Source organism: Prunus avium, chromosome 7 (assembly GCF_965620075.1).
Source record: "Prunus avium chromosome 7, drPruAviu1.hap1.1, whole genome shotgun sequence".
NCBI lineage: Eukaryota > Viridiplantae > Streptophyta > Magnoliopsida > Rosales > Rosaceae > Prunus > Prunus avium.
The window spans coordinates 29226675-29247379 of record NC_142290.1 but is presented as its reverse complement, the minus strand read 5'-3'; the positions used below and the strand labels follow the sequence as shown (position 1 = coordinate 29247379).

General features: G+C 39.7%; 1 protein-coding gene across 2 annotated transcripts; it reads right to left on the bottom strand.

The window, feature by feature from the left end:
* Positions 1-2823: 2823 nt before the first annotated feature.
* LOC110770128 (beta-glucosidase 12-like) lies at positions 2824-6998 on the bottom strand. 2 transcript variants are annotated; one of them, XM_088256036.1, is made up of 13 exons: positions 6806-6998; positions 6606-6675; positions 5710-5768; positions 5468-5543; positions 5102-5179; positions 4910-4997; positions 4568-4823; positions 4298-4413; positions 4008-4225; positions 3885-3916; positions 3671-3773; positions 3443-3551; positions 2824-3318 (listed from the first exon to the last, which is right to left on the bottom strand). In XM_088256036.1, exons 1-13 carry the CDS (start codon positions 6980-6982, stop codon positions 3105-3107), a joined length of 1596 nt encoding a protein of 531 aa, XP_088112162.1. In that variant the 5' UTR covers positions 6983-6998; the 3' UTR covers positions 2824-3104. The 2 variants fall into 2 exon arrangements, with proteins under 2 accessions (XP_088112162.1, XP_088112163.1); XM_088256037.1 differs by lacking the exon at positions 6606-6675 and having other exon boundaries at positions 6806-6940.
* Between the last annotated feature and the right edge of the window lie 13707 nt (positions 6999-20705).

Here is a 20705-nt window from a genome sequence, read left to right as displayed (position 1 = left end):
CCATTGATACTAAAGGTATATGGCTCATTCAACGTGATCCAGTGTTTTACTCGATCGCCAAAGTTCTCAAAACAAAGTTTTACATATGCTCTAAAATGATCGCTGTATATAATATGCACAATTCAAGATGTAGATGTTACTGTAATATATATTTCATTAAATGATCTTTACCATGTACTTATGACAGAATTTGTTCACTTACACAATTTTAGGGCTTTAAAAATCACCATATTCATCATCTAAAGCTTGGGGAAGATCCCAATGGAAGATTGTCACAAATGGTGTTAGACCTCGTCGACCCAGATGTCACAGCTTATAGAGTCCCTCTCTCGGTCCGGCATTCCAATCCCGCCAAATTTTGGTTCCTTGTCGACCTTCGAGCCCCTCCAACTAGAGCATGGCCACTACACCTCTGCCCCTGTCGACCATGTCCAGACTTCCAAGCCGTATTTGCAAGACGACAACATAGATGTTGCTACATTTTTTAATTAGTTTTTTACTTTCTTAATTACATTTTAAACATTTGTCTTGTACTATATAAATTTATATTATTTTTTCTCTTCATTATAGTTTTTTTATTGCAATTTTATTCTATTACCAAAAAAAAAATGTAAAATTAAAACTAAATCAAATATATTTTATTACAAAAAAAAAACGTAAAATTAAAGGTAAATAAAATATATTTTACTTTTGCACGACGAAAAATTTCGTCGCGCAATGCGCGACCAAGAAAGTTTTTTGTCGCGCAATGTCTTTCTTCACGATCTTTGCGCAACGGTTAGTGCGCGATGAGGATTATGTCGCGGTAAAGTTTGTGCGACTCGATTCTTCTTTGCACGACTAAATCTTCTTCGTCGTGCAAATGGATAAATGTAGTAGTGAGTGAACGTATATTAAGCAGTATAACTTGAGTGTCGAGTCCACGAGGAGTGGAAAGAAAGAACACAATTTTTTTAGAAAATAATTATGTTTTGCAATCAGTGTTAGTTCTATAAAATTAAACTAATTTTGTTTATAAAAAAACCTGCTTTTCTCTCTAGCGTTTGTGTATGCTTTGATGTTGCTCATCTCTTTCCTCTAGAGTCCCAAACTCAATTCCTGTTTGTAACCGCTAGGTTTCACACATGGAAAACCCGTTTTGAAACTATAAAGAAGTTGAGGTTCCACCCCAAAATCAATTGGTAATGGGAAGAGTATAACTCTACTCCTTATAAGTCCTTGCTAGATTTCTTAACTTTTCAATATGGGACATTTTCACCTTCATATTCTCACATTAAGCTCAAGTTCGGATCATACTAATTAACTTACAAACCTATATTGAAAGCTTTTCTTTAGTTCTCCAAGAAAATAGTAAAACTAAAATATAAATTACAACCAAGAGAAATAGAGAGAGGGAGGGGAGAGCTCAAGAGAAGATGTTGAACAAAATAGAGATATTTAGTCATATACCCATTCTTAACACTAATAATATAGATAAACCCTACACCATTTAATTTCGATAAACAAACCCAAAAAATGACAGCTGGCCTTATTGAATTTAATTTTGATTATTAAATTACTTTGATGCCCTATTGAGTGTTTTGGGTTTTTTTTATGAGGTTTTGGTGTTGGATTTGTTTTAAGAAATCAATGGCAGTTTTGTAATTAAAAGAAGTTAAAAGTCTTTTTGTTAAGTTATAAATGGTCTTTGGATGTGTTTCTAAAGTCCATTTCATATAGGTTTTTTTTTTTTTTAAAAAAAAAAAAATAAAATTTGGACTCCTATATTGGGTATAATAGTGAATCTCCCAACAAAATATATATATATCTTATTCCTTTTGTTTATTTGCAAACTTTCAATTGTTTACTCAATGCCACCTGACTCCATTTGCTATTTGTTCTTTGGTGCTGGCGGCTCCTCTTTCTTTTGTTTTATTTTTATTTTATCAATGTCATCACCACTTCTTCTTCTTTTCTTTAGTTTACTTGGTGCGGCACTCCATACTTTCTTTTCAATATGTGCTAGTATTTGTTGCATCATCACTAGCAAATCCACTTTGTTGGCCATTCTAGGAACATAAATAATGGCTGTGTTAGGCATAAGAGCCAGGGGCAATTTGCAGTCTTCAAGTTCAACTAGCTCCCTAAAATTAATGTATTGTGGAAGATTGTGTCAACAAGCATTTTTTTTTTTTTGGGGTAAACACAAGGGCTTTAAAAAAGATTGTGGTCCATAAGGTTAAGGTCCATCTAAAAGCGCTTTTATAAGCGTTTATATGATCCATAAGTGATTTTAAATTTTTCTGCCAAACGCTATCATAAGCACTTTTAGCCCTTCTATAAGCACAAAATTGTTTAACAATTGATGGTTACTAATAATCTTGATTCTGAGATGTATAGCAGTTAGTTTAACTTTATTACTGTTTTTTTCTTTTTGCGTATTGAATGTAGGTTCTTGTCTTCTTTCTAATCAATAATTTTTATTTAAAAAATTGAGAAAAGGTTCCGTGCCTTGCACCGTAAGTATTCGTAAATTGTGTATTCATTGTAGGTGCTTGACTTGACAGATGAACTTGTTCCGTCAATGGTCTCTCTTGTCAGGGCAATACCTAATTTTGAATATTTTGTAAACCAAGAGAAAGTATAAGTCAACTTTGTGTTGCGTATTGATCTCCCTCTAGCTAACACTCATTTTTCTTGTGGCAATTTCTAGAATCAGTTGCTTATATACATTATTGCCAACAAATAAAGTAACCTGCCTGTCTTTTTCAATGATCCGCCAACAATAATTTAGGGTACACATACTATCAAGTAACTAATATTTGGGGTAAGGAATTAATCCGTCAACAATAATTTATTTTAGCTATTATTTTTATTTATCAAGAGGAAATTTCGTTCCTATTTTAAACACAAATGATGAGAACATGTAGACAAAGCCAAGAAAGGCCAAAAAAACCTCTTCCTCATCAAGTCAACAGACTTGGATAAACCAAGCATCAACAACATAAAATGAAATTAAAACTAACCTCTCACAAGGAGTAACAAACAAACTCATAATGAACTAACAAAAAAACTTAAAACTTAAAAGACAACCCGCACTACGACTTCGGGGGAGTTGTCATACTTTATTCATCGTCCACAAATATTTGGATCTCTTTCGTTCTTTTTTCTTGCTTCTTGAGGAATCTTTTGAACCAATACGTCGAGAGTTTTGAGTATCTTTTTAGATTATCATCATAATCCACATAGTTGATACCAAATCGAACAGTGTATCCATAATCCCATTCAAAATTGTCTAATAACGACCATGCAAAATATCCTTTCACTTTAGCACCATTTCTGCACACACAAGAAAAAAAAAGGAAAATTAAATGTATTGATGTCAATGTAATGTTTAAATAACCAAAATCTGAGACGCCTATAACTTGGATGGCCTTGATTAATTACTTAAACATGCACTTACTTAATGGCTGCTTGAAGGTAACAAAGGTGACGATGGTAGTAGTCAATTCTATTGGTATCATTAAGGGCTTCTTGAAGAGATACTTCGGGATCATTGAACTCATCAACTCCTACAATATAATGCATTATCATATGCATTTAATTTTAGATGTTAAAACACTTTTCACACCATCATATATATGTGAAACATTAATGATGTAATTAATAATGACTTAAAATTATTAATTACCATTTTCAGTAATGTAAATGATTGGATCATTATACTTCTCTTTTGTGTAGAGTATAAGATCGTGAATTCCTTTTGGATAAACATATAACCAATCTGAAGCAGTCTGCAATCCAATTTGAAGATAATTGACATTTTATGAGTAATTTGTATGTGAAAAACAATATATATTAATCCTCCAAATGCTAATAGTATAAGCTAATAATTTGATGTGCACCTGTGGACCAATAGGAACCCCATTAAGCTCAGCTGTTAAGACATATATGTATATGAATATTAGAATCTAATTATTCTAAGAATTTAATTCATTGCTTAAGGTAAGTATTCAATTTGAACTCACTTGTAACATTAACATGAGGATCTGTTACGTAGCTTGTATGTAAATAAATAATATCAGATGCATCACTTGCATATCTAGCAGAATAGTAATTTATTCCAATGAAATCAAATGACCCATTTAGCAACTTGGATTGTTCTTCCGTAAATTTTGGTAATCGTTCTCCAACAATTGATCGCATGCTCTGCGGATAGTCACCACTAGACAATGGGTCCATACACCTACAAAATACGGAAATTCATATATAAAACATTTAATTTAGTAGATGTATTATAAATTAACAATATACTTGCCATCCAAACATAAAATCCAAAGATCGAAATGCAGCTTTTATATCTTTTGTTGCCTCTGAAGCAGGCTCAAACCAGTGTGAAGACAATGATATTCCTATCGAGCCATTTTGAGATACCTATGCAAGAAAATTTAAGAATTTTTAAATGATTTAGAGTGAGGAATATTTTAATATACAAATTATTGCCTCTTCTATTGTAATTAATACTAATGACTCATGTAGAATTTTCAATTAGGACCGCAATATTCATACGAAAAATAATTAATTGTACCTGATATTCATCTTTATACAATTTAACAACGACTGCATGAGCGAGGAGTTGGTGGTGTGTCACCAAATATGGTTCAGTAGCCGAATTTCCACCAGTGCAGTTTAGGTTTTGCCAAGCAGAGCATCGTCCTGGTGCGTGACACCCAGTTGCATAACCATGGTGACTAACGGTATATGGCTCATTCAATGTGATCCAGTGTTTTACTCGGTCGCCAAATTCTTTGAAACAAAGTTGTGCATAGTCTCTAAAATGATCACTGTATATAGTATGTAGATGTTATTGTAATATGTTTTTAATTAAATGATCAATATTATATACTGAGGATAGATTTTGTTCACTCACACAATATTAGGGCTTAAGAAACCACCATATTCGTCTTCTAAAGCTTGTGGAAGATCCCAATGAAAGATTGTCACAAATGGCTTTAGACCTATATATATATATCATGAGTAAAAGCCAATAAAAACTTTGATTAGATGATGTTTTAAGGGTTTGAAGTATCAATCATTGATCATGTAAAGTGAGATGACTCACCGTTAAGTAGGAGTTCATTGATAAGATTGTTGTAATATTTGATTCCACTCTTATTCACGCCCCCACTTAGCTTTCCATCTAATAATTAAAACAAAATACAACAAATAAGGAAACTGAATGTACAAACAGTAAAAAACAAAAGAATTAAACTGTATATTTATGGCCTTGAAATTCGACTCTAATTTAATTTGGTTCAATTATTCTTTCAGTCAATTCTTTTAATTGAGAACAAAATGTTGGTTATTATATAGAAGACAACAGAGTTATTATAAAAAATGAAAAAAATAAAGGGAGCAAGTGTTGTAGCAAAACAAGAAAAATGAAAAATGAATTTTTATGTATAATATTCAGGATGAATCAACTTACTTGGTAACAATTTGGACCATGAGATAGAAAATCTATAAGCATCCAACCCCATATTCTTTATAATCGCCACATCTTCCTATAATGACCCAAAAGATATACATAGTTATAAGAAATAAGCTAAAAGTTAAAAGATCTTATCTTCAATGTCATGTGTTTTCTTAAGGATCCAAAATTGAGTATGTACACAATCACAATGTGCCCTTCCACTTCAAGTAAAGAAGGTCTAGAGATAAAATTATAACCTTATAGCGGTGATATTGATCAACAGCGACATCTCCATTACTGCTATCCATAATCCTTTCTGTATTTGTACATTGAAAATTAAATATTTAAATCGTAGAGATCCAAAAAATTATTTCATGCAAACTGCAATGTATGTATATACAGCCCCCTTCTATTAAGGGAGATCCCTCAAATAATTTTATTTGAGGGACGTCCTTTAAGGTACCCTATAATTTTTTTTTTCAATTGATCCAAACCATCTCTTTTTTAGGTCTTCATTCATAGATCATCCTTACAAAAAGTTAGACAAATCGGAAACCGTTTAGACATCTAATTGGGTCCTACAAAATCAATGAACACAGTGCTTCAAGAAAGTGCTAAAATTTCAATAATTAAATTGAGTAGTCAAATGATATCAGATTCAAGTGATTTTTTGTAGAAATGATCTTCAAATGAATATCTACAAAATAGACGGTTTGGATTAATGAAATACAATGTATGGTGGACTCTACAAGGGTGTCCCTCAAATATTTGAGGGATCCCTTAACCGAAGCTCACTATATATATATGTGTGTGTAGACCAAGTTACATACTACATGAAAACTAGTAATTAAAGACACAAATTTATCATTTAGATGTGTCTAAATATTTAATGATAAATTAATGAAACATGAGAAAATCAAAAAGATGTTTTTAAAAAAAATAATAATTCCCACTATGTCACTAATTCTAGTATTATCCAATGACCTATGAGTGCCTAAAAATTGTAGTTGCCCAATAAGTGGTATTAGAGCCAACCACTAGTTGGGTTAAATTTAAAGGTGGATTAGACAATATTTCAATTCACAACTCAATGCACCAAGAATTTTTTAAGTTGTCTAATTTTGACTAATTCATATTGTTTGATTAGATAGACCTGAATGGTTGTGGGTGTAGGTATCCCATATACTTGGTCCTCTACCACCTTCTTTTGCAGCACCTTCGTACTGAAATGTAATGCATAGTACATACAGAATTAAGATGTAAATATTCATGCATGTCGAAGGTAATTGATCTCACATTGAAATTAAATTAAACCTAAGCGATAATTAATTAAGCCCCAAAGAACTAATTGACCTGGTAAGCTGCTGAAGCTGTGCCAAATATGAACCCTGGTTCGAGAGCGTCGAAACTGCTCCTATTGAGAGACTCACAATGAACGGGTAGATCTGTATAAGCAGCTTTGCTATTTGTGAATGCAAAGCCAATGAGTAGCACCACAAATAAGAGCAAAGAGCCTAAATGCATTGCCATAATTAACGGGAGGGTTTTTGGTGGCTCTCCCTGCCACATTGCATGGGGTTTATATAGAGGGAGTACGTACGTGGCTTTTGAAAAATGATTTTATCATCTAATTGGTCCATCTAAAAGATCAAGCAAATTATTTTGTTAAATAATTTGATGGGTACTATTAAATGAGGAAGACCAAAATTGTGATTCCACTCTATCATGAAAAAGACTTTCATGAAACGGGAATAACACTATTCACATGTCATTGTGTTATTAACCGGAGATAGCAAAAAGTCTCTTATCCCCACTACATAAGAGTTTCTCTCCTCTATCACGGCAGTCAGTCACTTCTAAGTGGAAAAGAGGGTAGATTAATAATTGTACGGATTTAGACAGCTAAACAATGATTAGACAAAGTGAAAAAACCCAATATGTCTAAGAGAGTTAGAAGTATTGAATTAAATTTTGGCCGTTTATATCAAACGTATCCTCCTTCGCTAATTATGTGCCAAAATAATGTCCATAGAATTAAGCGAGCTATCATATCATGTGTTATTATCGATGAATATCTACTTCAACTACCATGGCCAAATTTTCAATGAAACCAACTGGTGTTGGACTTTTTCATCTTAGACCCAAATTTGACTTTTCACTCCAATTTGCTCAACCATATTGATATTGTTCATGCAATATTGATATTGGCATCATTAAATTGAGAGTACGTATGATCTCGATAGATCTAAGAAATTAATGACATGAAGAAATTTATTGTGTATTCCTTTCACGCCAAACCTTTCTTGGACTGCAAGTTATATCATATCATGTGTTATTATTGCTGAATATCTGCTTCTACTACTACTACTTAAACCTATGTTTCCTTTGCCTCAACCCTATACCTATATTGGTATTGGACTTTTTCATCTTTAGAACCAACCAAATATATGACTTTTCACTCCAATTTGCTCCACCATATTGTCCATACACTACTAGATAATATCACTAAAGATTTGAGGAGATCCATTGCAAAGAGAGACCATACACTAGTACTAGAAAATCTTATTATAATTCACTGATACACTCTGTGGCTTGTATTCATGTTAACCACAGAATACCCCTGGTCAAAGGGTGTTTGCCATGAATTGGAGATGAAATTGATTGTGCATTCATCTTCACGCCAAACCTTTCTTGGAACATGTATGCAGTATCTGATGGTAATCTCTGCAGGTGTCACAGTATACTCCTAGTCTCTCATCCTACTTTATTATTATTTAATTTTTTTACTGGACAATTTTGTTCATGCAATTGATAAATCCCACCAGCATCATGAGACTTGCGCAAGTGCAACTCAAATTTCATCTTACCAAGATTGCATGCAAGATTCAGTTTTGCATTCCATATGGTTTAGTAAACAACTTCATTAGGAATTCGGAATCTAATTCTCATCAATTCAATTCCTCCTAATCCGATTACGGATTAGTAAACATGCCATTAGTGTTTATATGTGAAAAAGCCTTAATCTTTTCCTCTTCTGTGTTCGAAATCAAAACAAAAACTTCCATGGAACCCACAACTCAAGGTGCTTCTACTAATCAGATTGCCAATGTAGACCGATCGAGTGCTCTTCCACATGAAATTACTCATCATATAACCTGTCATTTCTTCCCATATCAGACCTTACTCGAGTTGGCATTTTGTCCCACAGATTCAAAGCCTTTTACTTATCAACTCCCACGTTGTTTCACTGAATTTCCCTCAGACTCCACACACACATTTATCAACTGTTGAAGAATATAGTCCCACATCAGAAACTTGACTAAATAAAATACAAGATATAATGAATGGTTCCACTACTAATATCACCGAGGCATTTTGTAATAAAACCCCACACCTACTAGGCTTTGTAGGTGGTTAAGTTGGGGACAATATTGGTGTTGTTAGCAGTGGACCGTTGACCCGTTTCTCTAAATTTAACATGGTATCAGAGTGGGTTGAATGACTGGGCTTGAAATATTGGGCCTTTACCCTTACCCCTTACCCAATATGTGGTGTTCGCATGTTGGGCTTGAATGTTTACGCTTACCTAATACGTGATGTTCACATGTTGGGCTTGAATGTTTAACTCCGATGTGGACTTAGCCCCACGTGTGGCCCACTATGTGGTGATCCCATGTGAGGGGGTGTGTTGAAGAATACAAGTCCCACATCGGAAACTTGACTAAATAAAATACAAGATATAATGAATGGTTCCACTACTAATATCACCAAGGCCTTTTGTGATAAAACCCCACACCTACTGGGCTTTGTAGGTGGTTCAGTTGGGAACAATATCAGTGTTGTTAGTAGTGAACTGCTGGCCCGTCTCTCTGAATTTAACATCAACCAGTTGGAGTTGATGTCTTCCTTGGACCGGTTCTTCACCCTTCCCGGCCATAACAAGGTACAAAGCTTTTCTCTTGATTGGGTTTGTGAGTATACATACCATTTTGGGGAAACTGAAATACAAAGTTGCTGCTCTGTTGAGAAATCTCGAGTTCTAGCTTTTTTCAAGGCACATAGTAATCTCAGCATCCTCTAAACACAATGCAGTTGATATTTAAGAAGTCTTCTAAATCTTCATCTAGGAAGCAACTAATTGCAGTGGATATTCATTTAGTCTTCAAAAGTACTATGAATGCTTCTTTTGTTGCAACTAAGGATTGCTAAATTTTTTTGGGAAATATGCTCAGACTTGAACTTATACATGAGCTCAACTATAAAAATGTAACCGATGTGTTAAAATTACTCAGACAATGAATTTAGCCATAAATACATCAATCAGCGTTACATTTCAAAACTCTTGACCTAATGAAAACTGTGACATTGGAAATCATAGCAGTAAACACAAAAGTTCAATAAAAGGATCCCACAATTCAACCTGAATCTAGAAATAATGCAGAGCGCCAAATCCTCTGATTCTTCTGACCTCATGAAAGGAAACTGTGGTATTGGAAACCATGTTGCTTTTGAATTTCATCGCATCATCTCTTTGATTGGGAAAATGATATATGGCCACCCCCTCCAAATTGTGAGCATGTTCGAGAATAAACCTAGCAAACTGAACAACGTTAGACCTATGGCTACATACTTGTTCACTGAAATAAAAGCAAGCTCTTGCAATTTCCAATAGTCCATATCAAACCCTGCACACAGAGAAAGGCAGCAAAACATCAAGAAAATGAATTTAGACTTTATAAAACATACCTAGCCCGCTGTAAATAAACTGCTAAATTTAAAAAGATATCAACCCAGACTTTAACTTACATGAGGTTCATAGCCTCGACGATCTACTGGCAATGACTTTATGCAGAAAGATATCAAACAAGGCATCCCTCTTAAAAGAGAGACGAGTGCAGGGACTAAGCAATCATTCAAGACACCAACTTCAACGACCAAATGACGAACACAATCTAATTGTAGTGACATGAGACGTTGCGTCGCAAAAGCCTGCAATTTTATAGAAATCAAACTAAATCAATGACCAAAAGACAATATGCGACAAAAAGATAAGTCAAATTTACTTAACTTTTTGTGTCCATTACCCTAACAATATAATCATTTAGAACAAGAGTTTTAACCCTGCTTAAGTTAGAAAGAAAATCAAATATGGCATCACAGTTTCTGCTGAAATCCCTATAACATACCAAATACTTAAGGTATGGAGCAGAAAAAGTGAACACTTTGTGGCCACAATCAGCCCATCTGATGCATATTTTCTCAAGTCTATCACCTGAAATATGAACTCTGCAATTCTGACCCTCGTACTGATTGATTCCAGAGACGAGCTTTCAATGATAACATCCCCTAAGCCAGAAACATCTTCAAGATGTAAGTCCTTCATGCATTTGCACCACTCTTTAATCCATTTCCAAAACTTCTTCTCTACTATATTAAATTTTTCTCTACAGAGAGTCCAAGGAGGGCACTTCAACAATCATACAATTCCTCTCCACAGACAGAGACACAACGAAAGAGAGAAATCAGAAACTTGGGAAGCCAATAATGCAATGTGATCTCAAGATGAACTTCTTCAACATTGCATCTCGCTACATTGTCAATCCATCAGCTCACACGTAAATTCTCATCACCACAGTAGCATGTTTTTATGAAAAAGGCATCGTAAAGATCGCCTTCTACAGAGTGGTTAGACCAACAAAAACGAAAGCATTTTATCTTATTATCCCCTCGCTGAATCAAGAACCAATCGAAAGAATCCAACACCCTTTTCCTCATGTCACATGTGGATAAATTCACGCCAGAAAACTTTAGAAAATTCAGATAAGGAGTTGACAGACAAAACCCTCTGCATCTTTTGGACACACAGCCAACTCGAGTGAGGTCTTTAAAGGAGATGAGGGAAAGAATATTATGAGCAATATCGTGTGGAAGCTTACTGAATCCATCTACAACATCAACAATTTCTTCAGTACGAGCTTGACAACTTGCAGTGTCCATTGAAAAGTAAACCACAAGTCACAAACAGGGAAAACAAAACCGCCAGGTTACTTCGATCAAAGAAATAAGAGAGGCAAATTGATTGGAACAAGAGGTTAGGGAAGTTGTAGAGTTTGTCGAATAAAATGCTATTTAATTAATATAACGTTTTGAACAATGAATCAACATAACAACAATGACTCTTCTTGTGTGATCGGTGCACACCGTTCGGTTTTCAAGAGACTCATGATTTTCATGTCCAATTAAAGTTTATTATTATTTGGCTTTTTTTTTTTTGCCAGACTTAGCTTATTTTATCAGTAACTTAATAATAAGGGGGCTGATTTTCGCAATCACTTTTTCTCTTAAAATTTGATTAAGTATGAAAAATGGACTTTCTAAATACTAAATGTTTTCAATGATATTTTTGGCGGTTTATATTCCTTACATCTTAAATAGTTAAACACAATTTTATGAGATTTTAGTATGCAAAATTCATATTTGCATCTCAAGAACTTTGATTATGCGTAGGTACAACTTACATTGACTTATTGAGGTATCAACATTGGTATAAAATGTATCTTATACTAAAACTGGATTTTCATAATTTTTGATTTTTTAGAATTTTTAATTGAATCCAAATAGGGATACTTCCTTATTTACAATGTGAACTTAAGTAATAATATAAAAATAAATTAAAGTAAAAAGACAAGTCATTTACTTAAATGTTTGGGATGAAAATATGGCAATATAAGGCAATGGGCGGGCCTACTCGAGCCGGGCCATGGGCAGGCCAAAGGCTTCAAATCCTAAGCCCAAGCTCTACTCAACCTAAGAACGGGCTGAATCGAGCGGGCCTAACCATCAAGTTGGGCTGGGCTTGTAGGGCTTTGGCCTAGCAGACCTCGAGCTACCTACTTCGACCTGCGGGCCGCGGGCCAAATGATAATCCCTAACCCTCTGCATCTTATGTACGAGAGGTCTTGGTCCCCTTTGGTTGACCACGCGTTGGTCAACATTTAACTTGGAGATGGCTTTGTCAGAGCGGTTTCGCTATAGTAACCGTTGGGCCACTGTCTAAGCCATTTAAGTTGGCTTCGGCTGTTGGGCATTAGATATTTAACCATTAAACTGGCCCAATAGGTAAGAAACTGGCCCATGCTAATTTTGGTCCAAACACTATTAGTTTTCTGGTCAAAATCGAAACAAAAACTTCCATGGAACCCACAGCTGAAGGAGCTTCTACAAATCACATGGTCAATGTAGGCAGATTGAGTGCTCTTCCACAAGAAATTACTCATAAAATCCTGTCATGTCTTCCCATATCAGACCTCACTCGAGTTGGCATTTTGTCCCACAGATTCAGAGCCCTTTACTTATCAACTCCCATGTTAAACTTCACTGAATTTCCCTCAGATTTCATACGCACATTGAACAAACGGTTGGAGTTGTTGACTTCCTCGGACCGGTTCTTCATTCGTCGTGGCCAAAACAAGGTACAAAGCTTTTCTCTTAGTTGGTATTGTAAGTGCCATTCAGGGGATTCTGAAATAGAAACTCGCGGCTGTGTTGAGAAATCTCTAGTTATGGCTTGGTTTGAGAAAGCAGTGAATTATAATGTTGAAAAGCTCGATGTTTCCGTTTCAAATCAGTGCAAGTGCAATGCAGAGTTTCCTGCTTGTGTGTTTGTTTGTGGGTCTCTGAGGTCTCTATCTGCAACCGTGAGCAGTGCAGCTCTTAAAGCTCCCATCTTTTCTACCTGTTCTATCTCTAATCTTGTGTTTTTGAGGTTGAGAAATGTTACTGTTGAAGATGAGGAGGGCTTTTGCGGATGGGTCTCATTCTACTGCAGATTCATTAAGGAATTGAGGCTTGAACGTACGAGGGGCTTAAAAAATATCAACATTCAGAGCTCGTCTTTGAAATCATGTAGGCTTCGGAGTTACTGTTAAAATCTCTGGTGAGAAACTTGAAGATATAGATATAGATTGGGACCAGCGCATGTTGCTGCTAGTTTAGCCAACGCAAGGGTGAGCCATCAAGTTTGGGTCTGTCGACCCCCTCCCTCGCTGGTGTGCATTTTGTCAAGGGATGGTCTCCCGGCGCCACCGTAATCGCTTGTAGGATTTTATACTTGCATTATTATTCTTTGGGAAGCTGCAATGCTTTCTTGAGGTTTTTTACCTATGTAATGATGTGATGTGAGTTTGGTATGGATTGTATCTGTTGACACCATAACTGACCAAGCAACTAGAAGAAACTCTAAGCAAAGCAAGAGGAGTCCCACATCGGAAATCTACAAGAAGTGAAGACTCCCTCTCACCTATAAAAGCATACCACTCTCCACTTAAGAGGGGATTGGAAACTGAGCTGGGCTCCCTCTTCAGGACTCTCCTGTTAGTCTGGCCTTCGAGTCCTGGGTCTCCAGACCCGGGGACTTGACCCCTGGGCTCCAGACTCCAAACTTTGTACCTTAGACCCTAGGCCTTCTTCCATTTATCTTTGGGTCTAATCCCCTTGTACAAATGTAAACAATATCATAATGAGAACATCTTCTCTGTGGACGTAGCCCATTCATTAAGGGTGAACCACATATATCTTGTCTTTTGTATATTCATAAACTGGCTAAGTCCTCACATACACGCAGAAGGTCCAAACCTTCACTCATCATCCATCACACCTCATCACTAAGTTGGACTCAATCTTGGCCCAACCATTTTGAGCATCAACAGTTTGGCGCCGTCTGTGGGAATTGACACAAAAGGCTTCTGTCGTTCTCCCCTTCTCCAGTGCTCTTCGGCACCCATACAATCAACATCACCTAGGCTGCCGTTAGGCAATGCCTTACTGGAGCCACCTTGAATGCCAGGTCAACAAATTGCAGAAGATGATATTTTAAGAAAAAGCCAATCAGTGTGGCTATACTTTGCATGGCTTGCAGGGCCAACCCAACATCTCAGTTCAAAGTACCGACCGACACTTCTTTGAAGAGTAAAAATATGGGGACTTGAGCTTGTCCCACAAGCTCCATCATTCGGCGTGCGCTGCCTTCGGCACCCCACCATACCCTTGCCATGGTCACGACACCCTTGCTTGGCTGACCCAGGTTCCTTACAACAGTACAAGAGACCCCAGCCTTAGCTCCGAAGGTCTATCAGTCGGAGCTTGCCGAACGAACTTGAGTCTTCTCCTTGCAAAAACCCTTGCAGCCATCTATCTATCTTTCAAAAGCTCTTGCCAAAGACACCCCAGCTCTGGCAAAAGCAGTTGAAACCTCACGGCACCAATTGAAGCCAAGAGAAATCGCGAACGCCTTGAAGGACCAGCTAAAAACTTTGCCCACACTTCAGAAGGATCGAAAGGCTCCAATCACTTCCTTGCCGTCAGTCAAGGACCCAGACCCTAGACGGTCCTAGATTGGATGAACCCCCCTCCACGAACAAATGATGAACGACACCACGGACCCAGCTCCAACTCGATGCAAAAACTAGGCACTTAGACCCACTCTTCGCCGAAGACAGATCAGCCCCTCACCAAAATACCTTCGAATATCTCTTGCCGGTCGGCACCTCCTCCGAGCTGAACTACGGACCCAGCTCCGAATATATTTTGGAGCCTAGCTTCCCTGCCGAACGACAGGGAGCATGCAGAAGGTGAAGGAGTGACTTATCAATTTTTGGCTGACCCAGCCCCTCAAGCTAAAAGGTGACGACATGTCTTAAGCTAATAGGGGACTTGCACCTCCTCTCCCCAAACTCTGGCCCTTATCTCCAATCTTTGGACTCCCTTACCGAAGGTATAAAAACCCTAGCTATAAAAGCACAAGGGCCCAGCTACAAAAAGGCCCCAGCTACGTTTCAAAAACGGAAGGACCCAGCCTCTAAAAATCCGAATCTACCCTCAAAACCCTAGCCACCACCTGGGTCAAGGAGGCTTGCCGAAGCCCAGCTTTGGAACCCGGCCCCAAGGCCATTGCTCAAGCCCAACATCGCATAAAACTCCATTGCTGAAGTTTCAAACACACCTTCGCGCCACCTTGGCCTTTCTACTAAACGAACACTCGGACCCCCATGGACCCAGCTCGTAAAGTGCCCCCCAAGACACCCTTTCCAAATCTGGAAGCCCCCAGCCCCCGCTGAAGCCCAGCTCCACATAGCACAAACCCCAGGCCTTTGCCAAAGCCCAGCTCATGAGGCCCACCTACCAAGAACTTGGAAACTCGCGGGATCAAGCCCCTCATTCTTCCTGCCGAAGGACAAGCCCTTGCCGAAGCTCTGAAGGCCCAGCTCCAAGGACATGCCACAAGCTCAAATATCCACAAGGTACCCAAATTTCTTAAAATAATAATAAAATTTGCACATATGCATTCCTTCTCTTCGGCACCCTCGTGCCCAGGCACATTGCCTTGCCCCATGCAAGCTTTGTGTCACCTTTGGCATCTCATTTGCCTTCGGCACCCCCGTGCCTAGCTTCACCTTCGGCACCCCCGTGCCTAGCTTCACCTTCGGCACCCCCGTGCCTAGCTTCACCTTTGGCACCCCCGTGCCTAAGCCCACCTTTGGCACCCCCGTGCCTAAGCTCACATTTGGTATCCCAGTGCCTAAGCTCCCCTTCGGCACCCCGTGCCTAAGCTCACCTCCGGCACCCCGTGCCTAAGCCCACCTTCGGCACCCTAGTGCCCAAGCTCACCTTCGGTACCCCCGTACCTGAGCTCACCTTCGGCGCCCCCGTGCCTAAGCCTACCTTTGGCACCTCCATGCCTTGCCACATGCAAGCTTGTTTCGCCTTAGGCATCTTCTTACCTAAGCCCACCTTCGGCACCCCGTGCCCTTCGGCATTTTATATTGTGACAAGCAAGTCTTATGCCTTCGGCATCCTCATGCCCAGCTACTTCCTCTTGCGACATGCAAGCTTGGCACCTTCGGCACCCCATGCCCTCCGGCATTATTGCGACAAGCAAGTCTTATGCCTTCGGCACCCTCGTGCCTAGCCACTTCCTCTTGCGACATGCAAGCTTGGCACCTTCGGCACCCCATGCCCTCTGGCATTATTGCGACATGCAAGTCTTATGCCTTCGGCATCCTCATGCCCAGCCACTTCCTCTTGCGACATGCAAGCTTGGCACCTTCGGCACCCCATGCCCTCTGGCATTATTGCGACATGCAAGTCTTATGCCTTCGGCATCCTCATGCCCAGCTACTTCCTCTTGCGACATGCAAGCTTAGCACCTTCGGCACCCCATGCCCTCCGGCATTATTGCGACAAGCAAGTCTTATGCCTTCGGCACCCTCGTGCCTAGCCACTTCCTCTTGCGACATGCAAGCTTGGCACCTTCGGCACCCTATGCCCTTCGGCATTTTATATTGCGACATGCAAGTCTTGTGCCTTCGGCATCCTCGTGCCTAGCTCTTCCCCTTGCCACATGCAAGCTTGTTTCGCCTTCGGCACCCCCGTGCCTAGGCCCACCTTTGGCACCTCCATGCTTTGCAACATCCAAGCTTTGGCATCCCTTTGCCTAAGCTCACCTTCGGCACCCCTTTGCCTAAGCCCACCTTTGGCACCCCTGTGCCTAAGCTCACCCTCGGCGCCCCCATGCCTAAGCTCACCTTCGGCACCCCTTTGCCTAAGCCCACCTTTGGCACCCCTGTGCCTAAGCTCACCCTCGGCGCCCCCTTGCCTAAGCTCACCTTCGGCACCCCCATGCCTAAGCTCACCTTCGGCACCCCCGTGCCTAGGCACATTGCCTTGCCACATGCAAGCTTTGTGTCACCTTTGGCATCTCATTTGCCTTCGGCACCCTCGTGCCTAGCTTCACCTTCGGCACCCCTTTGCCTAAGCCCACCTTTGGCACCCCCGTGCCTAAGCCCACCTTTGGCACCCCCGTGCCTAAGCCCACCTTTGGCACCCCCGTGCCTAAGCCCACCTTTGGCACCCCCGTGCCTAAGCTCACCTTCGGCGCCCCCATGCCTAAGCTCACCTTCGGCACCCCCGTGCCTAGGCACAATGCCTTGTGACATGCGAGCTTGTGCGTTTGGCAAACCACTCTGCCTTCGGCACCCTTGTGCCTTTAGCATCCCCTTTGCCTTCGGCACCCCCGTGCCTAAACCCATCTCTTGCAACATGCCTTCAGCACCCCCCATGCCTAAGCCCACATTCGGCACCCCGAGCCTAGGAACATTACCTTGCAACATGCAAAGCTTTGTATCGCCTTCGCCATCCCAACTCCAAAATTATGTCAGTATCCAAGGGACCTAGCCCCCTTCCGAAGGCTCAGCTCCAAAACAAACTCCTAAGGCCAAGCTGAGTACTTAGGCCTAGCCCTTGCCTAGCCCTATCTTGAGCAAAACAGGCTCAATAAAAGCCATAGATGGCCCTTACTGATCGGCACCTTGGTCCCCCGCCTAGCCCAACACTCAGGCCTAGCCAAATATGCAGCTTAGCTCCTTGCGAAGCCTAGCCTCCTTCCAAATTCCAAAACTCCCAGCCTCTGGACACTCATGCCAGCCCAAACTATAACTAGACTCCTTGCCAAAACCATTGCGGCCCAGCCCTTGCTAAATGCCCAGGCTAAACCCACATGACCCGGCTCTTCCTAAAGTGCCCGGCTCTCCTGTTGAAACATTAAGAGGCCAGCTCTTGATGTTGGGCCCAATTCCATGCTGAAGCCTCAAAAGCCAAGCCCGTGTGGGACTCTATTTTTCTCTCCACGCTCCCTACCGTTCGGCAAGGAAGCTAAACCCTCAAGCTTTGCTCCTTTACCGAAGCAAATGGCTGACCCAGCCACCAAAAAAAAAAAAAAAAAAAAAAAAAAAAAATTTTGCACCTGCCGAACGGTAGGCAACATGCAGAAGGAATTTGGGAAGTGAAAATGCCCACTTGGCTAGCTACTTGGCTGACCTAGCCACAAAAAAAAAAAAAAAAAAAAAAAAAAATATTTTGCACCTGCCGAACGGTAGGCAACATGCAGAAGGAATTTGGGAAGTGAAATTGCCCACTTGGCTAGCTATTTGGCTGACCTAGCCACCAAAAAAAAAAAAAAAAAAAAAAAAAAAAAAAATTTTGCACCTGCCGAACGGTAGGCAACATGCAGAAGGAATTTGGGAAGTGAAATTGCCCACTTGGCTAGCTATTTGGCTGACCTAGCCACCAAAAAAAAAAAAAAAAAAAAAATTGCACCTGCCGAACGGTAGGCAACATGCAGAAGGAATTTGGGAAGTGAAAATGCCCACTTGGCTAGCTACTTGGCTGACCTAGCCTCCAAAAAAAAAAAAAAAAAAAATTTTGAACCTGCCGAAGGTGTCATGCAGAATCAACTTGAGGAGGACTTGGCTCCTTGGCTCCAGCCAACCCACAAAAAAAAAAAAAAAAAAAAAAAAAAAAAAAAAAAAATTGCACCTGCCGAACGGTAGGCAACATGCAGAAGGAATTTGGGAAGTGAAAATGCCCACTTGGCTAGCTACTTGGCTGACCTAGCCTCCAAAAAAAAAAAAAAAAAAAAAAAAAAAATTTTGAACCTGCCGAAGGTGTCATGCAGAATCAACTTGAGGAGGACTTGGCTCCTTGGCTCCAGCCAACCCACAAAAAAAAAAAAAAATAAAAAAAAAAAATAAAAAAATATTTTTGCACCTGCCGAACGGTAGGCAACATGCAGAAGGAATTTGGGAAGTGAAATTGCCCACTTGGCTAGCTATTTGGCTGACCTAGCCACCAAAAAAAAAAAAAAAAAAAAAATTGCACCTGCCGAACGGTAGGCAACATGCAGAAGGAATTTGGGAAGTGAAAATGCCTACTTGGCTGACCTAGCCCTCCAAAAAAAAAAAAAAAAAAAAAAAAAAAAACTGCCGAACGGCAGGAAGCATGCAGAAGGTAAAATGGGGACTTGCCAATTTTTGGCTGACCTAGCCCAAAAAAAAAAAAAAAAAAAAAAAAAAAAAAAAAAACCTTCTCTCCCTCCAAACCACTTTGGTTTTTTGTTGCAACTTCTCTCCCTCCAAAGTTCTTCTTACCCGGGGACTTGGGGGACTGGGGATAGTGCACTATACGACTTGGAAGACAAACTACGGTGTTGCTCGGCCAGTGCACTTAAGATTACAAATCCCCAAGCAAGAAGTACCTTCTTACTCGCGAACTTGGGGGACTACTGTTGACACCATAACTGACCAAGCAACTAGAAGAAACTCTAAGCAAAGCAAGAGGAGTCCCACATCGGAAATCTACAAGAAGTGAAGACTCCCTCTCACCTATAAAAGCATACCACTCTCCACTTAAGAGGGGATTGGAAACTGAGCTGGGCTCCCTCTTCAGGACTCTCCTGTTAGTCTGGCCTTCGAGTCCTGGGTCTCCAGACCCGGGGACTTGACCCCTGGGCTCCAGACTCCAAACTTTGTACCTTAGACCCTAGGCCTTCTTCCATTTATCTTTGGGTCTAATCCCCTTGTACAAATGTAAACAATATCATAATGAGAACATCTTCTCTGTGGACGTAGCCCATTCATTAAGGGTGAACCACATATATCTTGTCTTTTGTATATTCATAAACTGGCTAAGTCCTCACATACACGCAGAAGGTCCAAACCTTCACTCATCATCCATCACACCTCATCACTAAGTTGGACTCAATCTTGGCCCAACCATTTTGAGCATCAACAGTATCTGTTTGCATGGTTTCTCACGTTATTGTAATGAGAAGCATTAGATATTTAACCATTAAACACCCAATTAGACTTTGCAGAGCCAAGCAAGATGCCAAATACCCAGTTAAATCTTACACTACCCTAATCAACTCATTTCACAAAACCCCAAAGCAAAGTAATCAACAAGACTAACAGAATTTTTAAAAAGGTAAGAACAATTATTATATGCATGCATAAATGGAGCATGAAATGAGAGATTTTGCAAAATAGCAGGTTATGTAAGCAATCACTTACAGGTGATGGTGGTGGCCGCTTCTGAAGTTACAAGCACAGACCAAATACAGAAGTATTTGACAACAGTGGAGAATTCAAGATTAATAAGTAGGTTAGAACATTTGCCCAAAGTTGGTGCCTCTAGCATTTTCCATATATAATAACACATGATATGATAGCTTGCTTAATTATGTGGGTGAACCCTTGACAAATGAACATTGGAACCATAAAAATTATAATAGCATGGCAGTGGTGGTGTTTTAAATCACATCATCATTTTCTCTTGGTTAAAGTTTCCTGCTATAAAACCTCAATTACAATGAGAAATACTTACTTTGTAACGAGATTAACACTGTTCTGTTATTTCTGAT